This window comes from Squalius cephalus, assembly GCF_949319135.1.
Source record: "Squalius cephalus genome assembly, chromosome: 5".
Classification (NCBI taxonomy): Eukaryota; Metazoa; Chordata; class Actinopteri; order Cypriniformes; family Leuciscidae; genus Squalius; species Squalius cephalus.
The window spans coordinates 25,451,918-25,470,908 of record NC_137126.1 but is presented as its reverse complement, the minus strand read 5'-3'; the positions used below and the strand labels follow the sequence as shown (position 1 = coordinate 25,470,908).

At 35.5% G+C, this 18,991-nt stretch overlaps 1 protein-coding gene across 2 annotated transcripts in view; it reads left to right on the top strand.

The window, feature by feature from the left end:
* Nucleotides 1-18,991, top strand: part of arid3c (AT rich interactive domain 3C (BRIGHT-like)) — an 80,870-nt gene that overhangs the window by 46,073 nt on the left and 15,806 nt on the right. For both annotated transcript variants that reach the window (XM_079873181.1, XM_079873180.1), the window contains one exon: nt 5,979-6,051. In XM_079873181.1, the coding sequence (XP_079729307.1) occupies nt 5,979-6,051 (73 nt within the window). The remainder of the gene's footprint in view (nt 1-5,978; nt 6,052-18,991) is intronic.

Below are 18,991 nucleotides of genomic sequence, written 5' to 3'. Positions count from 1 at the left end.
ATACATGATGCACGCAAGAACAGCACATGACCTTCTGTAACGCCCACATCTATAAAACACACACTCGACCTCTGTAATAAACACGGGGGTGTTAGTCCCGTCCGAATCGGTACATGAAATCACAGACGTCGAGTGATAAGAATTGTAACTAGTCACGTCCAAATAAGGCTTAAAGGAGTAGTGATTTAATGATTTACTCCCCCTCAAGCCATCCTAGGTGTATATGACTTTCTTCTTTCAGACGAATACAAAAAAAAAACACCCTGACGCTTCTGAGCTTTATAATGGCAGTGCTCATCAACCATTGAAGCTCAAAAAAGTGCATTCATCCATTATAAAAGAACTCCACACGACTCCAGGGGGTTAATAAAGGTCTTCTGAAGCAAAGCTTTGAGTTTGTGTAAGAAAAATATTCATATTTAAAACGTTACTAAGTACAATTTTACAAAATACAACCTTTGTAACATTTAATAAAACTTAACTTTTTAATAAAAGTTAAAGTAAAATAACTAGCTTCTGGCCAAACGAACATACGGATTTGACTTAATTGTAAAGCACAACTTGTACTGCGAGTACTGCGATGTACTGCTGATATTTACACTACGCCATGAGGCACTTCGCTACTTCCAATGTCGTAAGTTGCGCTTTATACGCAAGTAGACTGCGTTTGGCCGGAAGCTAGAATTTTACTTTGAGCGTGAATATTTTTCTTACACAAACTCATTGCTTTGCTTCAGAAGGCCTTTATTAACCCCCCGGAGTCGTGTGGAGTTCTTATATAATGGATGGATGCACTTTTTTGTGCTTCAATCTGATGGATGCAATGCACTACCATTATAAAGCTCAGAAGCGTCAGGGTGTTTATTAATATAACTCCGATTGTATTCGTCTGAGAGAAGAAAGTCATATACACCTAGGATGGCTTGAGGGTGAGTAAATCATGGGCTAATTTTCATTTTAAAGTGAACTACTCCTTTAGGAACTTAAAAACATAGTGATTAACAGCATCATTTATAATAAGTCATTGCTGTAAATATTTTAACACTTTGTATATGTAAAATAACGTGAACACTATCAAAATGAATTATGTTCTTTGGCATTCAATGACATGCTTTTTAATGACACCATAATAATAATAATAATTGTTGTTGTTATTGTAATTATTACCTATAAGTTTTATTATAATTATTAAATGTTTTAATATTTGAATAATATTTTATTATATTTATTATAATAGAATAATAATTCACAATAATGTTCGGGTAAGGTTTATTTGATATTCATTTTATTCGATGGGGTGCAGTGAGTGACTTGGATAGTTAATAGGCGGCCCAAAAAAATAACCACTGTTCCATACAGTGTGACAAAAAAAGTGATTTCGCTCTTGCATTCATTGAAAATGTAGCTTGTTACTTGAAAAGCTACACTTTTGAAAATTAGCTGAAATATTGTCATGATACTCAATTTAGTGGTTTATTTTAGCCTGTAATACAACCTTGTAAAACATTTAATAGATACAATATGTGATGACAATATACATTTTAATTTCAAGTGCGACACAGCTTTTTGAAATCAGTTTCGTACACAATTACACCATGACAATCTGATTTAGTCTGGGCAAAGGTCCATGCTCATCACAGAAGGGCCTTTCTCACACCTCCCACATGGGAGTTAAAGAGGCATCCTGCACTGGCCCTGTAAAATAACACTTAGCTCTGCCAGTACATGCTCAACTCACTGCCACTTAATCCAGTCCGTCAGCTCAAGTACCCGATCAAATGCCATTAGGAGGAACTCCATCAAGGAAAGACAAAGATCAGCTCTTCATATTAGCTTACACATCTCATTATGTCAGTTGAGCGTGTGCGTGTGTGTGTGTGTGTGTGTGTGTGTGTGTGTGTGTGTGTGTGTGTGTGTGTGTGTGTGTGTGTGTGTGTGTGTGTGTGTGTGTGTGTGTGTGTGTAATGGAATGAAAGCAGCACTGGCAGTCGGCCAGTTTGGACCAGTGCCAGTGTGACCAGTCCTGTTGTTCTCTAATTAACTCCTGCTCCCTTGCCTGTGCTTCTCACACACTCACATTCAAACACACAGAGCCACATTAAGCCCAGCAGTTTCCCAGGAGCTCCGGCACCCAGTGCACACACACTCACACACATGTTCACACACACTATCAGTGCCACACACAACGAGGGAGCTTCTTGTGATCGATTCTGTTGTCATGGGATTTTTTCCCCAGTATTGATGCTTGTTAATTAGTGGTTTGTTGTTAGCACAGATGGTGATTGTTACCTTCAAAATTATATATTCCTCTAACTTTTTGTTCTTAATCTCCAGTTACGGACAGTGGTCTGTAATAAATATATATATAAACAGCACTCATATATTCTGAAGAAACAAATTCTGTACTTTTACTCTTGTTTTAACCTTACATTAGGGATAATGTAGGTCATTATCGCAAAATATACCCTCACAGGGTGATCAGATCATCTTGAAGGAGTTTATTTTGTGATAATGACCAATATAGTGTATATTATCTCATTTTTTAGTAAGCTGTTTTCCAAATGAATAAATAAATGGACATGAAATATTGATTTTAATTAGTATTTTAGTGAGAATAAAGAGACTGCAGAGTGCTTTGAGAGCCATGAAACTAGCCCAGTCTAGGACGTTTTTTGCCAGCGTACTGGTTCTCAGCCATGGGCCACAAGATGACTCAAAATGATTCAAAATAAAGAGGAAGCAAGTGTTAAAATAAGCTACAACAACTGAAAATCAAGATAGTTCTTATTGTTATTCACCCCCTCAACAAGAATTGTTTTAAAAGTGTAATTTCTATAACTGGCAAAGTCATATAAATTGATGAAATCTTGTAACTATTTAGCCATTTTATAGATTTTATGAATATACATTTTTATAGTTATGCCAAGTTTTAAAATATTTTATCAGGTAGAAATTGTAATATTTTACTTGTGGATAATGGGGGCCATAATACAAAAAAAGTTTGCCAACAGAATGCCACAATTGACAAATCAGAATCGGGTATTTGTGAGAGCGTCAAATAAATGACTCTTTGGAAAGATCATAATAAAAATATGTTTAAAGGGGCACTAATATTTACACCTTAAGTTATTTTACTTTGCCTTTATTTTCCCCTTACATCTGTGCTTTTAGCCAAGCTTTTGAATGAGCACGCCCATTAGTATAACACCGAGTGTGTATTATTTGCAGTGTCTCAGAGGTCACGAGGTATAGAAGTAAAAACATTTCCAAACTTTTAGGTCAACAGTCGGTCTCTGCTGAGCTTCCAGGTTTTAGTATGGCATGTAACAGCTCTAGACTGCCTAAGGCTCCATTTTAACTGGGTTCAAAGTCATATCCCAGCTCCCCCTTCATTGTTTTTGTCAAAGTGAGCGGTGTGTGTGTGTGTGTGTGTTTTCAGTCACAAAGAATGTCACCCTGTCACCAGCCCACGTACCTGATTTGAGGATTTTGAAACACGTCTCTCTTGGACATTAATTGTACAACACAAAAAAGTAGGGTTTTTTTTCTTACTCCCAATCTGGGAGTCAGTCTCCCTGATTTGCTGAACCCCTCAATGTCAGTCAGGAGAGGTCTGGTTTTGTACTGAAAACCCTGGTAAAAATGTCTTGGTAGAAGCTGAACATTTCAGTTGTGTGTGATAATTTATTGTGTTGTCAAGAGCTCCCTCTACTGAAATCCCGGCGAGATACTTCTTTCAGTATTAACACTTAAAGAAGATTAAAAGCATATTTTACTTTATATTTCCTGCTTTTGATGAGTTCTGCAAATAAATTAGATTATAAAACATGCAAGTATGTCACTGGCATATTTTGTTTGTAATTCATCCATTTTATTTTTGTGTCCATACATGTTGAACCAGTAGTTGCTGAAGGTTGAGTCAGGGTGTGAACACAGAGTGTAACAGCAGCCTTGGGGGATTGACACTATAAGCAGCTTGTGTCATTCGAAACTACAAGGAATCATTGAGACGCTTTATAATGATCATACACATGTGCTCAACAACTGAGTTGATCAGTAAGGAAAACAGAATGGCTTATGAGTGACATAGACATGTGACTTGTGTGCAGATAACGAGGGAGGTTTAAATCAGTGAACAATTGTTTACACTAGTGATTTAGTTATATTTATCATTTTTATAATTTAATACACAGTTTGTATAACACATTATGTCATTAGCACAATAAATGCAATTGGAAAGTGAATTATTTGGATTGTCTCCCATTGTCCCTTTGCACTGAACTCCACATGTTTGTTTAAAACCTGTTTATCATATTCTCCAGCTTGGTTTGAGAATATCTGTTATTTAAATAGTGACCTAGAGATAGTGGAGCATCTTCAATATTTCTGATTCATTTTATAATTTACGTTATAAACTAAATTCTAAATCTTTCTGTCCCTTTTCGGGTATAAATTCGATTTTGAATCTCAGCTCGGCAGTGCAGTGACATGCTTTTGGACAACACTGTATGTAATTTAACATAATAGATTAGGCCATATAATCAGTGATTTCAAATTCATATAAATCATGTAAGTCACACCAAGATTTAGATTTATGTGAGTCTTGTGAGACTACATGCATCAGTGCTCTGCATTCCTGCAGTCATGATGCTGGGAATAGACCTAATATGACCGTAATGGACCACTCAAAGGTGAAGCAGAGCTCTAATGTATTTTCCATCTGTTAATATTTAATGCAACATTGTAGACGTCATTAATTACCCCTTTACTGGTCACCCTAGCTTAGTGATGACCTCTGATTACATCACCTCAAACTTAATGAATCTCTAATTTACTGTTATAGCTCCTGGCACCTCAAGTGAAGATGGCAGAGTGGTGGATAGATAAAAGTGAGCAATGTATTTAAGATGTGGAAAAAGTCACCTGGTATTGTTTAAAAATGCGAAATGCTATTTTAAACCGTTTCTTTAGTCTTGATCAAATATTTCAAACCAATTTGGGTTTTGGAATGTATATTTTCCCTGATTTATCCCAGAATGTTTTCTTGTCTTACTTGCGCAACATCTGCGTTTAAATCTGCATACTTTAAGAGGAGCCGAATTCTCATGTTACACGTTCTGTGCCTGTTTCGTTAGGGTTTACATTATGTCGCTCAACAACTTGCCACACAGTTGATCTGCACAAACAGATTAAACCCACACATATGGACAACCACTTACTTAGCAAGGGTAGATTTGTTTAAATGAACAGACTGATTCAAATGTCACCTTTATTGCCATACATCTTGAAATTAGGAAGCGCATAGATTTTGACATATCAGTTGCAGGTAACTTGACAGGCTTTATTGATACGATTTTCTTTGTTTGCTTGTCATATTTCGAACAGAACATGTTTTATTCGTGCTGCAAGCTTGGAAATGTCACATATGGGTAAAAGCCTGTTGTGTCGTATTCACACTTTAAACCCACTGTACCTTTTTCTGAGGCATTGATTGCATTGGTCCTTTAATATTGGTGACAGCTAATACACTCCTAAATGATCGGTTATTATCTCCGGGGCCTTGTTCCATGTGCCCCGCTGTTTCCAAAGGTCATCCCTCTGTCTTCCTGTATCGACCTGCCCGCCTGTTAACGTGGCCTAAGACTTATTGAAAGTGAAGGTTGAGGAACATATTTCCATCAGGTTGCAGTCTTCTCCTTCACGAGATGGCTTTTAAAAGGCTCTTTTGAGCATGTCCATTCAGAGAGCGGGGACAGGATGAGAAAACATAATGGATATGCCAATAAATTGAAAAGCGCCCTTAAAATGCATGTGGTTTCCCACTGGTGTGGATGTATTAGCATCCAGCCTTAATATAATGCATTTAACGATAGATGGGGTGTCTTGCAGATGCTTCACATTTTATAACTTCATAACTGTAATAACTCAAAGCAAAATCCTCACAATACTAAAGAAGCATCTTCTTTTTCATTTCACAGCTATACGAACTGGACGATGATGAAAAAAGGAAGGAGTTTCTTGACGATCTCTTCAGTTTCATGCAAAAAAGAGGTGAGTCTTGTTATGTACAGCTATTCAGATCACGAATGGCAGAAGCACACACCCCTTCACACCCACATTGCAAAACCACATGTTGCCTTTAGATGATAAGGCTCACATATGGTAATTATAGTACTTGCTGGTGATATTTTAGCCATATTCCATATCGTAAAATTGTATTCACTGATCTTGATAGCAAAGCAATTAACAAAACAAGTTTTTATAAATAAATAAAAGGTTTTCAGTAGCCTTTTTTTTTTTTTTTAAGAATTAATATAACGAGGATCTCATTTCATAAGAGCAATTGGAATAAGTAGGTTTGATATAATTGTGTGCCACCTGTGTTTGGAAACAAAGCATCATAAATGTCTAAGCACCCATCTGCAGTCTTGCCAACAATAGAAATGCAGGGTTTATTGTTTTGGTAAAGGCTGAGAATGTGTAGATACTATTGTGATAGGCTTTTTCAGGTTTCCTGCTTGAACCGTCCATTTCTCTGAAGTGTTGCTGCCACTGTGGCGTGTCTCTGCCCCTGATGCTATCTGAAACAACGGCTTCTGCTGTTTGTTTTATAATTACTCTCAGATTATGTGAAAACATCCCTGAGGGGATGACCTTGCCACTGTGGGGAAGGCAGCATCCTGGTATTATGTTAGCCGCCATAGCATAATGATTTTTTTTTTTTGCTTTATTGAGGAGGGAGGTACATCATCGGATAGGTTTTTCCCACCGAGGTGCTTTAGTCGACATCAGTCTCCGATATTTTATAGAGGAAATAGAGGAACATTATTGGCCTTGCATAATATGAGGAAGTTTGCAGCCTTTGAAGACTTTCCAAGACAGGACAAAGCTATTTTAAGTACACAGGACTGTTTTTGTTGTAATATGTTACAAAACCTCTGTTTTGGTTATACGGTGTATTTTCACTGTAATTTTGGTTTACGTCCAAGTTGATTTTGTTTCCGTAAACTTGTTACACTTTTGTAGTATCTATGTGAGCAAACAATGTATTTGATTATTTTCATAATACAATCAAATATAAAGATGATATATTTCTAAATAAAATAAAAAATAATAATAAATTAGAAAAATATTTCAGAATATTACTGTTTTTACTGTATTTTTGATCAAATAAATGCAGCCTGGAGAGCATAAGAGGTTTCTTTCAAAAACGGTAAAAAATCGTAACTGGACCAAAAATTTTCAATGGTGGTGTATGTAAACAAAGTAATACATCAGCTTCCAAATAGAATAGAATATGTAATATATAATTCTGTTCTTCAGAGGATTTTCCTCCTTTTAGTTGTCATATAAATGTATCTTTTTACTTTTAAAGGTGCATTAAGCAAGTCTCTGAGTTTTTGCAGAACTATGCCCCCTCTGGCGGCAAGCGACACTGCAACCAGAGGTGTGCACGCTCACGGACAAAAGTTTTCTTTTTTTTATCTTACGTGGAGTTTGCGTTGGTGTTTGAAATGAACTATAAGCAGGTCTCTTACAATCCATCTTCTACGGAGAATGCCGGCGAATACACAAACCTGCCAGGCATAGCTATGTGAGCGTGCCGTGAACGCGCATGACGTCACGCCCAGTCTAAAATTCCGGCCCGAATCCCTCTTATTTATTTTACTTTACAGGATTATAGAGACAATCTCAGTGATCAGAGAAGGGCTCATTCAGCCCATCAGGCAATTGTTTAAGCATGTATGGGTTAGAAAACGGGTATTTTTAACATGAAAAGTTGCTTAATGCACCTTTAAAAAGTTTACTTTTTACGTTTTATTGTACATTAAAAGCCATAGCTGTAATATAACATATACAGCCAATATCACACCACTTTTGTTTGAAATGTACTTTTGAGTATGATTGACTGAAAAGTTTTATTATGAACTTGTCAGGCGCAGTGGTCTGTAAGACAAACAGAAAATGCAGCAGATTGTTTTCTGAGAAAGAAGAATTGAGCAAGAAACGCTCTCTTAATCCATGAACAATGATGTGCTTTTCTAACAGTTGTGTATGTGGCTTCCTTACACATTACACTAAAGGTACTTGGCAGGATCTCAATAAAATCCTTGCAGATTTCAGTAATACAATATATTATTTAATATACTTAAATTTTTTATAATAAATGAGTATATTATATATTTATTCATAATTGAATTAGTTAATTTGATAAATGTTGTTTCCCTTTTCAAAAAGATGCCGCATTAAAATGAATAGAGGAAAAATAAAAAATAAAAGATTTTGAAAATAGTCATAAAATAAACTCATAATAAGCCTTTTAATAAGTCAAAATTACTAGTAAAATGAAAATGCAATCGTAGCATTACTAATTATAATCCATTATAATTAGTTACTTTTGTGTCTTTTTTAATCAGTCAAACATACAGTGTTTGAGAGCAAAAATAATTATATTGTATATAAAAAAATGCAAATAAAAAGTCTTCTTAAAGCTGTTTTAATTACAAAAATAAAGTAATTAATAGCAAACCTCTTTGCAGTGCGAGTACATTATTGTTTGTCTTTGTGTAGTTTTCATCACTCGCGCACAAATTTGCTCTCTGTTCTGCTGTCACTGTTTGTGACTCTAAAACCTTTGCTTGCAGGTTGAAATGTTTTGAACTCAAGTGAAGCTGCTCTTCAGAATGAAAGACCGGTTTCTATTGGTCACTCTCCCTTGGCGCAATAATTCGTCTTCATTGTAAAAATTAAAAACATATTAATGCTTACAATTAAAGTTACAAAAGATATTCAGTCAAGAGCAGAGAGTGATTTTCTTTGTCTTTTGTTCTTTTATTAACATAACAGACAGCAGCAGGAATATTACTTCACTTTAAGAGTTTGTGCACGGATCAAATACACTGTTACACATCATGCGTTTTCTCTCAACTATTTACGTTCCAAAACGTAAACTGTGTTTAACTGAATGCTTGCCAAGACGGCCATTTTGCCAATTTTGTGTGTATTTGACTTTTTAAGCGCAGTAAGCCACTCATTTTGGTACTTGCGACTCACAAGCTTTTTGAAAGGCGGCTTATGTTGGTGGCACTTCTATAGATCAGTGGTTGCGCACGCTTTAGGTGTGAGTGCAAAACCTGTGGGAATTAGTCAAATTGTGCACAATACAAGCACTATTTAACCGGAGCGAATGAGATGAGTGACAGTGTGTGTCCACTGGTGCGGAGTGAGTGGAGCTCAGAGGGGTTGATAATAATATTGCAGGAAGTTGATTAGATGGTGATAGATGTCTTAATTTAAAAAAAAACATAAATATATACAATATGTTTTATATATAAATAAAATATATATAAAAATGGACACTTGTATAACTATAGTAACATTTGTAGACTATAGTTTTGACTATATATTTGTAGCATGTCTAAAATTCATTATATTTATTGATAGATTAGCATAACTAAAAATATCAGGGCATACAAGTAAATAATTAATGTCTTAAGGTTTCAGCTGATAAAAAGGCTTTGAACTTCTGCTTTAATTGTTCTAATCGTCTATTTATTAGCTTAATGTTTCTTAATCTTTCTTAATCTTTACAAACGTTTCTATCTGTTAGTTTAGTTACGAGGACAGAATGCAGAGTTACCGGATTTTCGTCATAGAATGGTGGGAGTTATGACACGTAATATGAGTGACAGATTGGACGGATATCATAATTTACTGAAAAATTAAAATAAACAAAATAAATAAATTTATTTATAAAGAAATATGAAGTAAACATGAGAATCCATAATTTTTTTCCCAAATGTGCACACTTTTGGACTAAAAGCCATAATGGATGTTATATTTGATATATATGATCACAAATAAAAAGGAGCAGACATGATTGAATACATGTCGTTATTTCATTTAAAATTCCAATAACTGGTATGGTTTTGCATGTTTGATGTGTATTTCTGACAGAAATTACTGTCACTGTTAACTGTTTTTATCATATACAGTGGTCAAATATTGAAGCTATAGAGCCACAAGTTATTCTAATGATATACAGTTCAAGATTTAATAAGACTGTCATAGTAATATATTCTCTGAACTCGATACCTGATGGATGAACTCAAGCCTCAACAATTGGACTCGATTGTTATTTAATAACACACTGTCAATTGTGATAAAACCTCCAGATGTTATGGACATCGTCATTTTTGATACTGTTGCAGAATGTGGTTGTGACTTCAGCTGTCCATTCATACAGATATGTATTCAAGCAGATACTTTAATCTGCAGAATGAACGAGACATTTCAAGACTCACTCCTTGCTGTTTTTTATCTTTTTTTAATTATTATTTTTTATGAGAAAATGTTTGAATAAAACATTGAAATATTAATGGCAGAAGTTACAGTTATTATTTATTGTTGGGGAAGTAAAGGATTAATCGACTGATCAGAAAATAATTTGATTAATCTTAAAAATAATCAATAGATTATTCGACTCATCGTAAAAAAAAATCGTCAGATTAATCGATCATCAAAATAATAGTTAGTTAGTATTATACACAGTAAATCTTTTCTGAAGCTTTCCATACTAGTCAGTTTCCATACCAGTTTTTGTAGTATACTTTGTTTACACATCATGTGTGGCCATTTTTGACTAGTCAAACTATCTTTGCAACATATTTTCTTGTTTTAGCAGAACTTGGTGGTTTGGTTTAATGTTTGATGCAGTCACAGGTCACATGATATCTGATGTATTTTTCCTGTGAGGCAACAGATGACAGAGAGGACTGAGTTGTCATTTAACTCTGTCTCATCTGTTTGAATTTGTGATGACAGGAATGCAGGCCAGGTTTTATCACGGTTCATGCTGTTGTTATTGCGCCATGGGCTAATCCATCTGAGACAGTCAACGAGGAGTCACCCAGTCTAGTGATGCCATCACATAAAAATGCCTGAATGCAGCGAAGTGAAGCTCTTCCCGTCAGCTCAGGCATTAGATCAAATATACTGTAATTAAATCTGCCCTCTGCTGCCTCTGTTCTTATGCTTGATGTATAAATCTGTATAGAACACCTAATGCACTCATCAAGGGTTCACTTACTTTTATACAGATTGGATAAAACATGTAAATGTTTATACAATTTTTAATGCACCTGGGGTATTTTAAACAAACATTCATTTAACTATCAGTTCATGCTTTCTGTGATTGACACTTTAATCTTAAAAAAAAAAAAACTGCCCTATTGTTTTAGAATAAAGCTTTTTTTATGTTATGGATAAATGAATCTCTCAGCACATAATCCAGGTTTACCTGCTGTACTTGTTTTACTGTTGTGTTGTCAATCATGTTTCCATGGTGTTAAATGACAGAGTGGCTTTCATAGCTGTTTTATCACACTGACAGCATGAATAGAATGGGAACTCCCATTTAACTTTCTCCATATTAAGTATTGAAACTCATTATGGTGATTTGTGAATGACAGTTGGAGCTGTTTGTTAACTGAGATGAGACCACTGTGACAGAGATTCACGATACATGTTCACTCAGTAGATGCTAATAGACCGGGGCGGTTCTTGGGTCACTGGGTATCTGGGGCTTATGAGGCTGAAGTATAGAAACAGATTGTGCCTCTGCAAGTCTACACCTACCGTCTAAACATAGATGTTGCATATGGATATATGTTATTTTTGGCAATCAAAAAGTCAAAGTTACAGTAGTACTATGGGATATTTTGTCATTGACTGTGGTTAAATTCCTTGTTGTCATAGGTCCGTTTTCCTTCGCTCGGGAGCTTCAAATTTCTGCGTGTGCTTCAACAGGGACAGGTGATAATTTGATAATCCTGAGTGTACTTTTTTGTACTAGAGCAAAATCGCTTGCTCCGGTGAAATTTGAAAGTAATGCTGCCCTCACTGACATGGGTGTTCATTGCAGCACATCGTTAGTGGTTTTTCTTGTTTGAAATTTGGTAGGGATCATATTACAAGCGACATACTGCATATTATAAATGACATTTCAAGACATATTTGGATTGAATAAGATTAATGGCATGTTGCAATTTGAGCCGAAAACACAAACAGCTAATATCACATTACAGCTCTTATTAAAAGCTGTACTTGCTGAGAGTTTTTTCCTGACTTTCCTGAACTTTATTATCACAGCTCTTTGACACGTTGACAACAGGTTTCCCTGGCGAATACTATCTGTATCACTGACATTCTGTAATCAGGCAGGTTTTGTTGTGATTAAGATTTTGCCTTTTACTTTAGGTTTTTTTGTTCCAGCTGGGGGTTCACAAATAATAATAATATTGCAGGACGTTGATTAGATGGTGATAGAAATGTCTTAATTTAAAAAAACATAAATATATACAATATGTTTTATATATAAATAAAATATATCTAAAAATGGACACTTGTATAACTATAGTAACATTTGTAGACATGCATGTCTAAAATTCATTATATTTATTGATAGATTAGCATAACTAAAAATATCAGGGCATACAAGTAAATAATTAATGTCTTAAGGTTTCAGCTGATAAAAAGGCTTTGAACCTCTGCTTTAGGGCTTTCTCTTTCTCTTTTTGTCTTTGGCCATGGCCAGTGTAATGCTTTTGCCAACATTTAGCATTTTGGCTTCATGACTATAAAAATATTTGGTCAAATAATGTATGGTAACATTTAAATGTACTGCTTATTATTATTATTTATTGTAATAATGTTTTATTAATTTTTTTGCCATTTTTATTTGACTATTATCATATAAGGGTTTTCTCAACTTGAGTTTTTTTTTGCAATTTATTGCAAGATGTTCTTAAGGGAACATCTGCATAAATGAATTTTGTTGTCATCAGTTCTCTCTTAAATTTACATATTAACTAAATGTCTGTAAAGCGATCAATAGCCTGATTTTTTTGTGTGTTTGACACGAGCAAGATGAATGACTGGATGCAAAGATCCACCTGCCATTATTTTGGTAGGTACATTTTAGCAGTACAGTATAATAGAGGAAAGGTCAATGATCAGTGATACCAAGTTCATATTTAGATCGTTGACAAGTATTGGTTACTGTGCAATCTGAGCTTCAACCTAGCAAAGATTTCAGAATGCAAGTAGGACACGCGTCTTGTATGTATTTTGACGTGCAGTGTGAATAATGGCACAGAATATTGTGCACATATCTAAAATGCAAGAATTTTGAGTTTTAACATTTATTAAAAACAGTTTCTGGTTCTGGCAAATCTTAAAGTGATAGTTCACCCTATCACTTTAAAATCTATCATCATTTACCCTCATGTTGTTGTTCTATCGAATACAAAGAGATTTTTTTTTTTACCAATTATAAAGAAAGGGAAGAATTAGAGCTATCATATTTAAGAAAATGTCATTTAAGTAGTTCAAATGGCCCTGAAAAGTAATCCAAATGAGTCTATATTTTTAAGCCATACAATAACTGTGTCTAAGAAACAGCCAAAATTTAAATGCACAAAGTAATGGTTCAGAAAAATCAGTCTGAAATGTATACTTTTATTCACTAAGGATGCATTCAATTGATTAAAATAGATAGTAAAGTTATTTATAATGTTACAAAATATTTCTGTTTTAAATAAATGCTTTTCTTTTGAACTTTATATTTTTCAAAGAATCCTGAAAAAAAAATTCACCGTTTCCACAACCTTGATAATTAAAAAAAAGTGAATCTCCAATCATGTGAGATGGAAGATGGAAAAACGACTGCTGAAAATCCAGCTTTGCCATCATAAGTTTAAATTACATTCTGAAATATATTTAAAATACAAAACATTTAAAATTGTAATAGTATTTCACAATATTACTGTTTTTCCTGTTAGAGAGAATTTTGGATAGTTGCAAATGCAAAAGATTTCCCTCCCAGAAAGAAGTTCCACATCAGTTCAGTCACAGGATCAAGTAACAGCTTGACGATAGTAAGAAAATGAAAACTTTGGTTGAAATCTTCTCAGCTTCACTATGTGTCCGGAACACATTAAAAACCAATACACGAAAGGTTCTCCCCCGCTGTGAGTGAATTCGTGCCAGGACTGTTGTCCCCTGTAGGCCTGGCCTGAGACCAGAGGTCATTGGCCTTCCCAGTGTCCCCCGGACCTTGCCATCATCAATCATAACCTGTCAAATACGAATCGTTTGTCGCAAGCCCCTGTGTGTACTGAGATGGCCGTATCTTTTTTCAGATCAAAATGGCTGCCTCTATTTCACAGCTCAACACAAACAGTCCTGTGTTTAACTCCGCTCATGGAAGAATGTAGATGATATTCCCTGCTCCCCCAGAGAGCTTTATATAGAGAGAAGTATTTATGACCAGCTGTTTAAGACCTGCAAATGAAACGTGTACTGCAAATTATACCTCTGTCAAAATGGAGATATCATGTGATTCCAGAAGTTTTCAGAAACAGGCTGTTGTTTTATGGTGCTGCTGCTATGAAACCCTCTTTGTTTGACACTAGCTCTACTATGGTTGTCTCGTTATATGAAGAGAAATGAGATTTAAACAACTGATGTAAATCACTTAATTGTATCCTTTTCTTTTAAGTTGCCTTGATGGCTTCTAAAGAATAAATACATCCATCGTGGAAGAGACTTGGAGTGATGGGCTCATTTACGACCCCTGATCTTTAAGCAATAGGAACAATGCGAGTGTTATTGCCCATTGTAAACTGATAAATTCCCAGTTTGATTCATGATTCCCACAGGGAGGCAACAATAAATTGATCACATCTTAGGGCAGCATCAGCACTTTCTTTTGAATAAATCAATATTTGACGCTTTCATAATTACCTGAAATACTAATGAAGAGAATGAAAGGCTATCAGCGGCCTTGAAGAACAAGTCTTTTAGGGCGTTTTCACACCGGGCACGCTTGCTGCGGTGCGAGGCCAATTGTTCCCGGCGCCCCCCGCAGTGTTGGTCTGGTTTTACACTTGACTCAACTTGATTCTATTGAACCCTGGTGCATTTGTGTTCATCTTACGTCATTACAAACATGCACGCCGCATAATAGAAAACAAAACATGGTCAATATATTTTGTTTGTTTTTAATTTGGTGCTATTATATGCAGCAGAGTAAATTACACTTGGGTTTATTGTATGTGCGTTGCAAACTGAATCTTTAGAGGAGACAGCGGATTGCATTCATTCGCTGCCCTGATTGCACTCGCCATACTCGAATACACTGCAGGCTCACTCTCGCTCGTATCCAAGGTTTATCATCAACACCATCATCCCTTATACAGTATGTGTTTTATTGAACTAAATACATCGCCATTGGCTAAAACGCATGCGCAGGTTACTTGTGCAAACCCGAGCCCATGTTGCTTTCACATTCACGCGAATTCAACCGAACACAGACCACCTCCTTCAGGTAGCTTGGGGTTCGGTACCCCGGTGCGCACCCGGGGCCGCATGACAGCTTTCACATTTGCCATTTTTCATGCGAACCATGCCCCGTTTCGAACTGAACTGCCTGTGTGAAAGCACCCTTAGTTTCACTCGTATTTTCAGTTCTAGTTTACCTGGAAGGAAGTCAGGCTGATAACACTCTCAAAGCACAACCCTGAAGTGTGTGGAAATGCCATTCTGCTAAGATAATCTAGAATGAAAATATAGATTTAGATTCTTACTATTAACTACAATGGGCCACTTTATGAAGTGTTTCTTTTCAGTTTGTCTATGTAAACCTGTACAAAATGTTTGTTTACAGTGTATAGAACCTCATTATTAATGCACAATACAAAGGGTGAAAAAAGCCATAATCTTCTACTTTGTTGTAATTAATAATGTAGATTTATTTCTTGCACCTTCTTGTAATCAGCTTGATAGCAGAACACAAGGGAGGCATTTTTATTTATAAAAAAAAATACTCCGTTTTTAACCTAGGTAGAAGATTGACTCTTTTTTTATAATAAAATGGAAAGAATATAGGCAAACCTTTAATTGCCCCCTTAGGCCCCTTTGCAGACAGTGACGGTGACATGATGTGAAGTATGGTAACCCATACGCGTAATTTGTCCTCTGCATTTAACCCATCCAAGTTAGTGCGCAGCACACATTAGGAGCAGTGAACACACACACACACACACACACACACACACACACACACACACACACTGCAAACTGTGAAGTGTTTCTTAAATGTCACTTTGGATAAAAGCATCTGCCAAATGAATAAATGTAATGTAAAGCTACCTACTGTTCATGACAAACACATCATAGAGGACTTACTCAAGCTTGTTGGTCAGTGCAATTTGCCTGTTTTATACACATGGATAAAGATTTTTTTCTACCGTTGTGTTTACAAATTAGCCCTTCATTTCATGCTTCAGAAGAGCAAGCAATCGCAGACACGTTGTCCTTCCATTATCTGGCTGAAGTGAATGATGAAAACGCAGACTGCTGATGAAGGCAGCCACATAGATGATTGGCCCCAACACCGGCTTATTCCCTTCAGCCCATTTTCAATTAAACCTTTTTAGCCAGTGAGCAATTAACAGTAGGCAGCTATGTGAGCTTGGCAAAACGTGTTTCTCTGCACTCCATAATCACTCATTGTCATAATGATGCATGAGCAGATCAAATTGTTAGGGATGACAAAAGCTTGTACTGGCCTTTATTCACTGCATCTTATTCAAGGGACCAGAGGAGATGAATACATCACCTCGGAAATCGAGCGCTCGTAAATCTTGTTTTAAAGACGCTTATCCAGGTTTAGATTCAGTCCAAAGGTGGCTTTTGTATAGTCAGGTTTTATTTATTGCTCCAGCCTCATTTCGTTTGGCCTTTTGTGCATGGGAATAAATAATTATTTGTGCATTATTGTGTTTTAACTTCGTACATATATACACATAGTAGTGGTCAAAAGTGATGACCGAAGGAGATATTTGTACAATATTTGCCTTTAATTACCATACAAGTTTAATTAAGCCATCAAAATATAAGGAGTTTGTTGAATTGGGATGAAGAACACACTAAACTTGGTTGAGGTATTTAACAGGCAAACTACAGCTTATCATGAAATCTGGGTTTTATTTTATTATGCAAAAAATGCATAGAAATAAAATGGGTCACACTTTAGTTTAGGGTCCAATTCTCACTATTAACTAACTATTAACTACGACTTATGCCTCAAACTCCTAATTACTGCTCATTAATAGTTAGTAAAGTAGTTGTTAAGTTTAGGTATTGGGTAGGATTAAGGGGAAAAGAATATGGTCATGCAGGATAAGGCATTAATATGTGCTATATAAGTACTAATAAACAGCCAATATCCTAGTCATATGCAAGCTAATAAGCAACTCGTTAATAGTGAGAATTGGACCCTAAACTAAAGAGTTACCAAAAAATACTTTCAGGAAATAAAGCATGTGTATGTATGTATGTATATATATATACTTGAGATGCACAGATTTATCAATTATTTTCACTATCAGCCATTAAAAACAGCCGATGATCAGGGCCGATTATATCCTATCAATCAAAAGGGGGTGGAAAAACGTGTCAGATTGCAACAGACTGCAAGAAAATGTGTTGTGTTGAATTTAGGGCAAGTTAACAAGACAGTAATGCATTATCAATTAAAAAACAACAACAACATAAAAGCAGGCTCTATTTGGCCCGTAGTTCAAGCCAGGGTTGCCAGATGCCCATTTTTTTCCCTTGACCAAACATTATTTGTAGTGCGCCTCCCATCGAATAATCGCAAAGAGCTTTGTGCTTTGTTACTTGTGATAAGAAACAAAGTCTCGGCTTTCAAATTCTGTCCATTTTATTATGAAATTCAAATCAATGGCGTTTTGACACTCTTGAAACTATCCTCATTGGTTGCAGAGGACAGCTCCTTCCTCTTGGCCATTTTCACTAAAACCCACAAAATAATGTCTAATGATATAGTGAAAGCCAGCCACAGTGATTGATTGAATTATAGGGAGGGAATAATGAGTAAAAACTTTGAATCTCATTTTAGCAACAAAAAAAAAGTCTGCACAATTTTGCATTCTAAATGAAAATTTTGTTTCATTTATCACAAATGAAACAATTGAAAGCAGAGAGCGTACATTAGTTTTACACTCTTAGCGCAACTATGCAGTAAGCTTAAAAAAGCTTTAATACATTTTAATATGTTTGAATAAAGGCAAAAGACATACATTTTATCCACTACCGTACTGTGTATATACATACAGTACGCTCAAAATGTCACTTGCAACAGATAAAGGGATATAGAGGATATAGATAAAGTGTTCTTTGCAGAGATTAATATTATTTCAATTAGTTATTATTTTATGTCATATTCTATTAATATTAATACATTTCTGTGTGATTTTAAAGACCTTTTCTTTATTTTTTCTGTACAATAAAAATGTTGGTATTGTGTTGGATCATTATTAGAAGACTACTGCTCTAAACAATTATTAATTTTTTTTTTTTTTTTCAAATCAAGACCCTTGATACTTACTTTTACTTCAGTGACTTGTGTGGTCAGTTTGAGGAGAAGTTAGAAACATCAATCGATTGTTTTAGACATTTGTGCTACTTTAGATCTAATGCCAGCATTGTCTCAGAGAGAAGGCAGATAAATCTTTAGTTTTAATAGTGTCTCTTAGTTCACATGCCAAAGAGGCAAAATGAAGCCGTAATTACAAGTCTTAATTGATGTGTTTTTACCTTGATAGACCATAGCTCTGCTCTCCTTGCTCTTTTCAGACTGTGGCTTGGCTTGCTGTTGTTTGCTCTATATTTCTCTGCGTATTGATTGCTATTATGGCAAATCCAATGGGCACAATAGAACTCTATCAGCAAAATACAGGTTAATTATCTTGAGGTCACGCGGTCTCAGATGCACACAAAGGGCTTATCCTCTTCACACATTACAACCTAACATTAAATCGTGAGTACAAATTATCACCAAGGTTTTTTTTTTTTTTTTTTTTTCATTCAGCAAATGAACTGGCAATTGGAAGGAGAGCAGTGT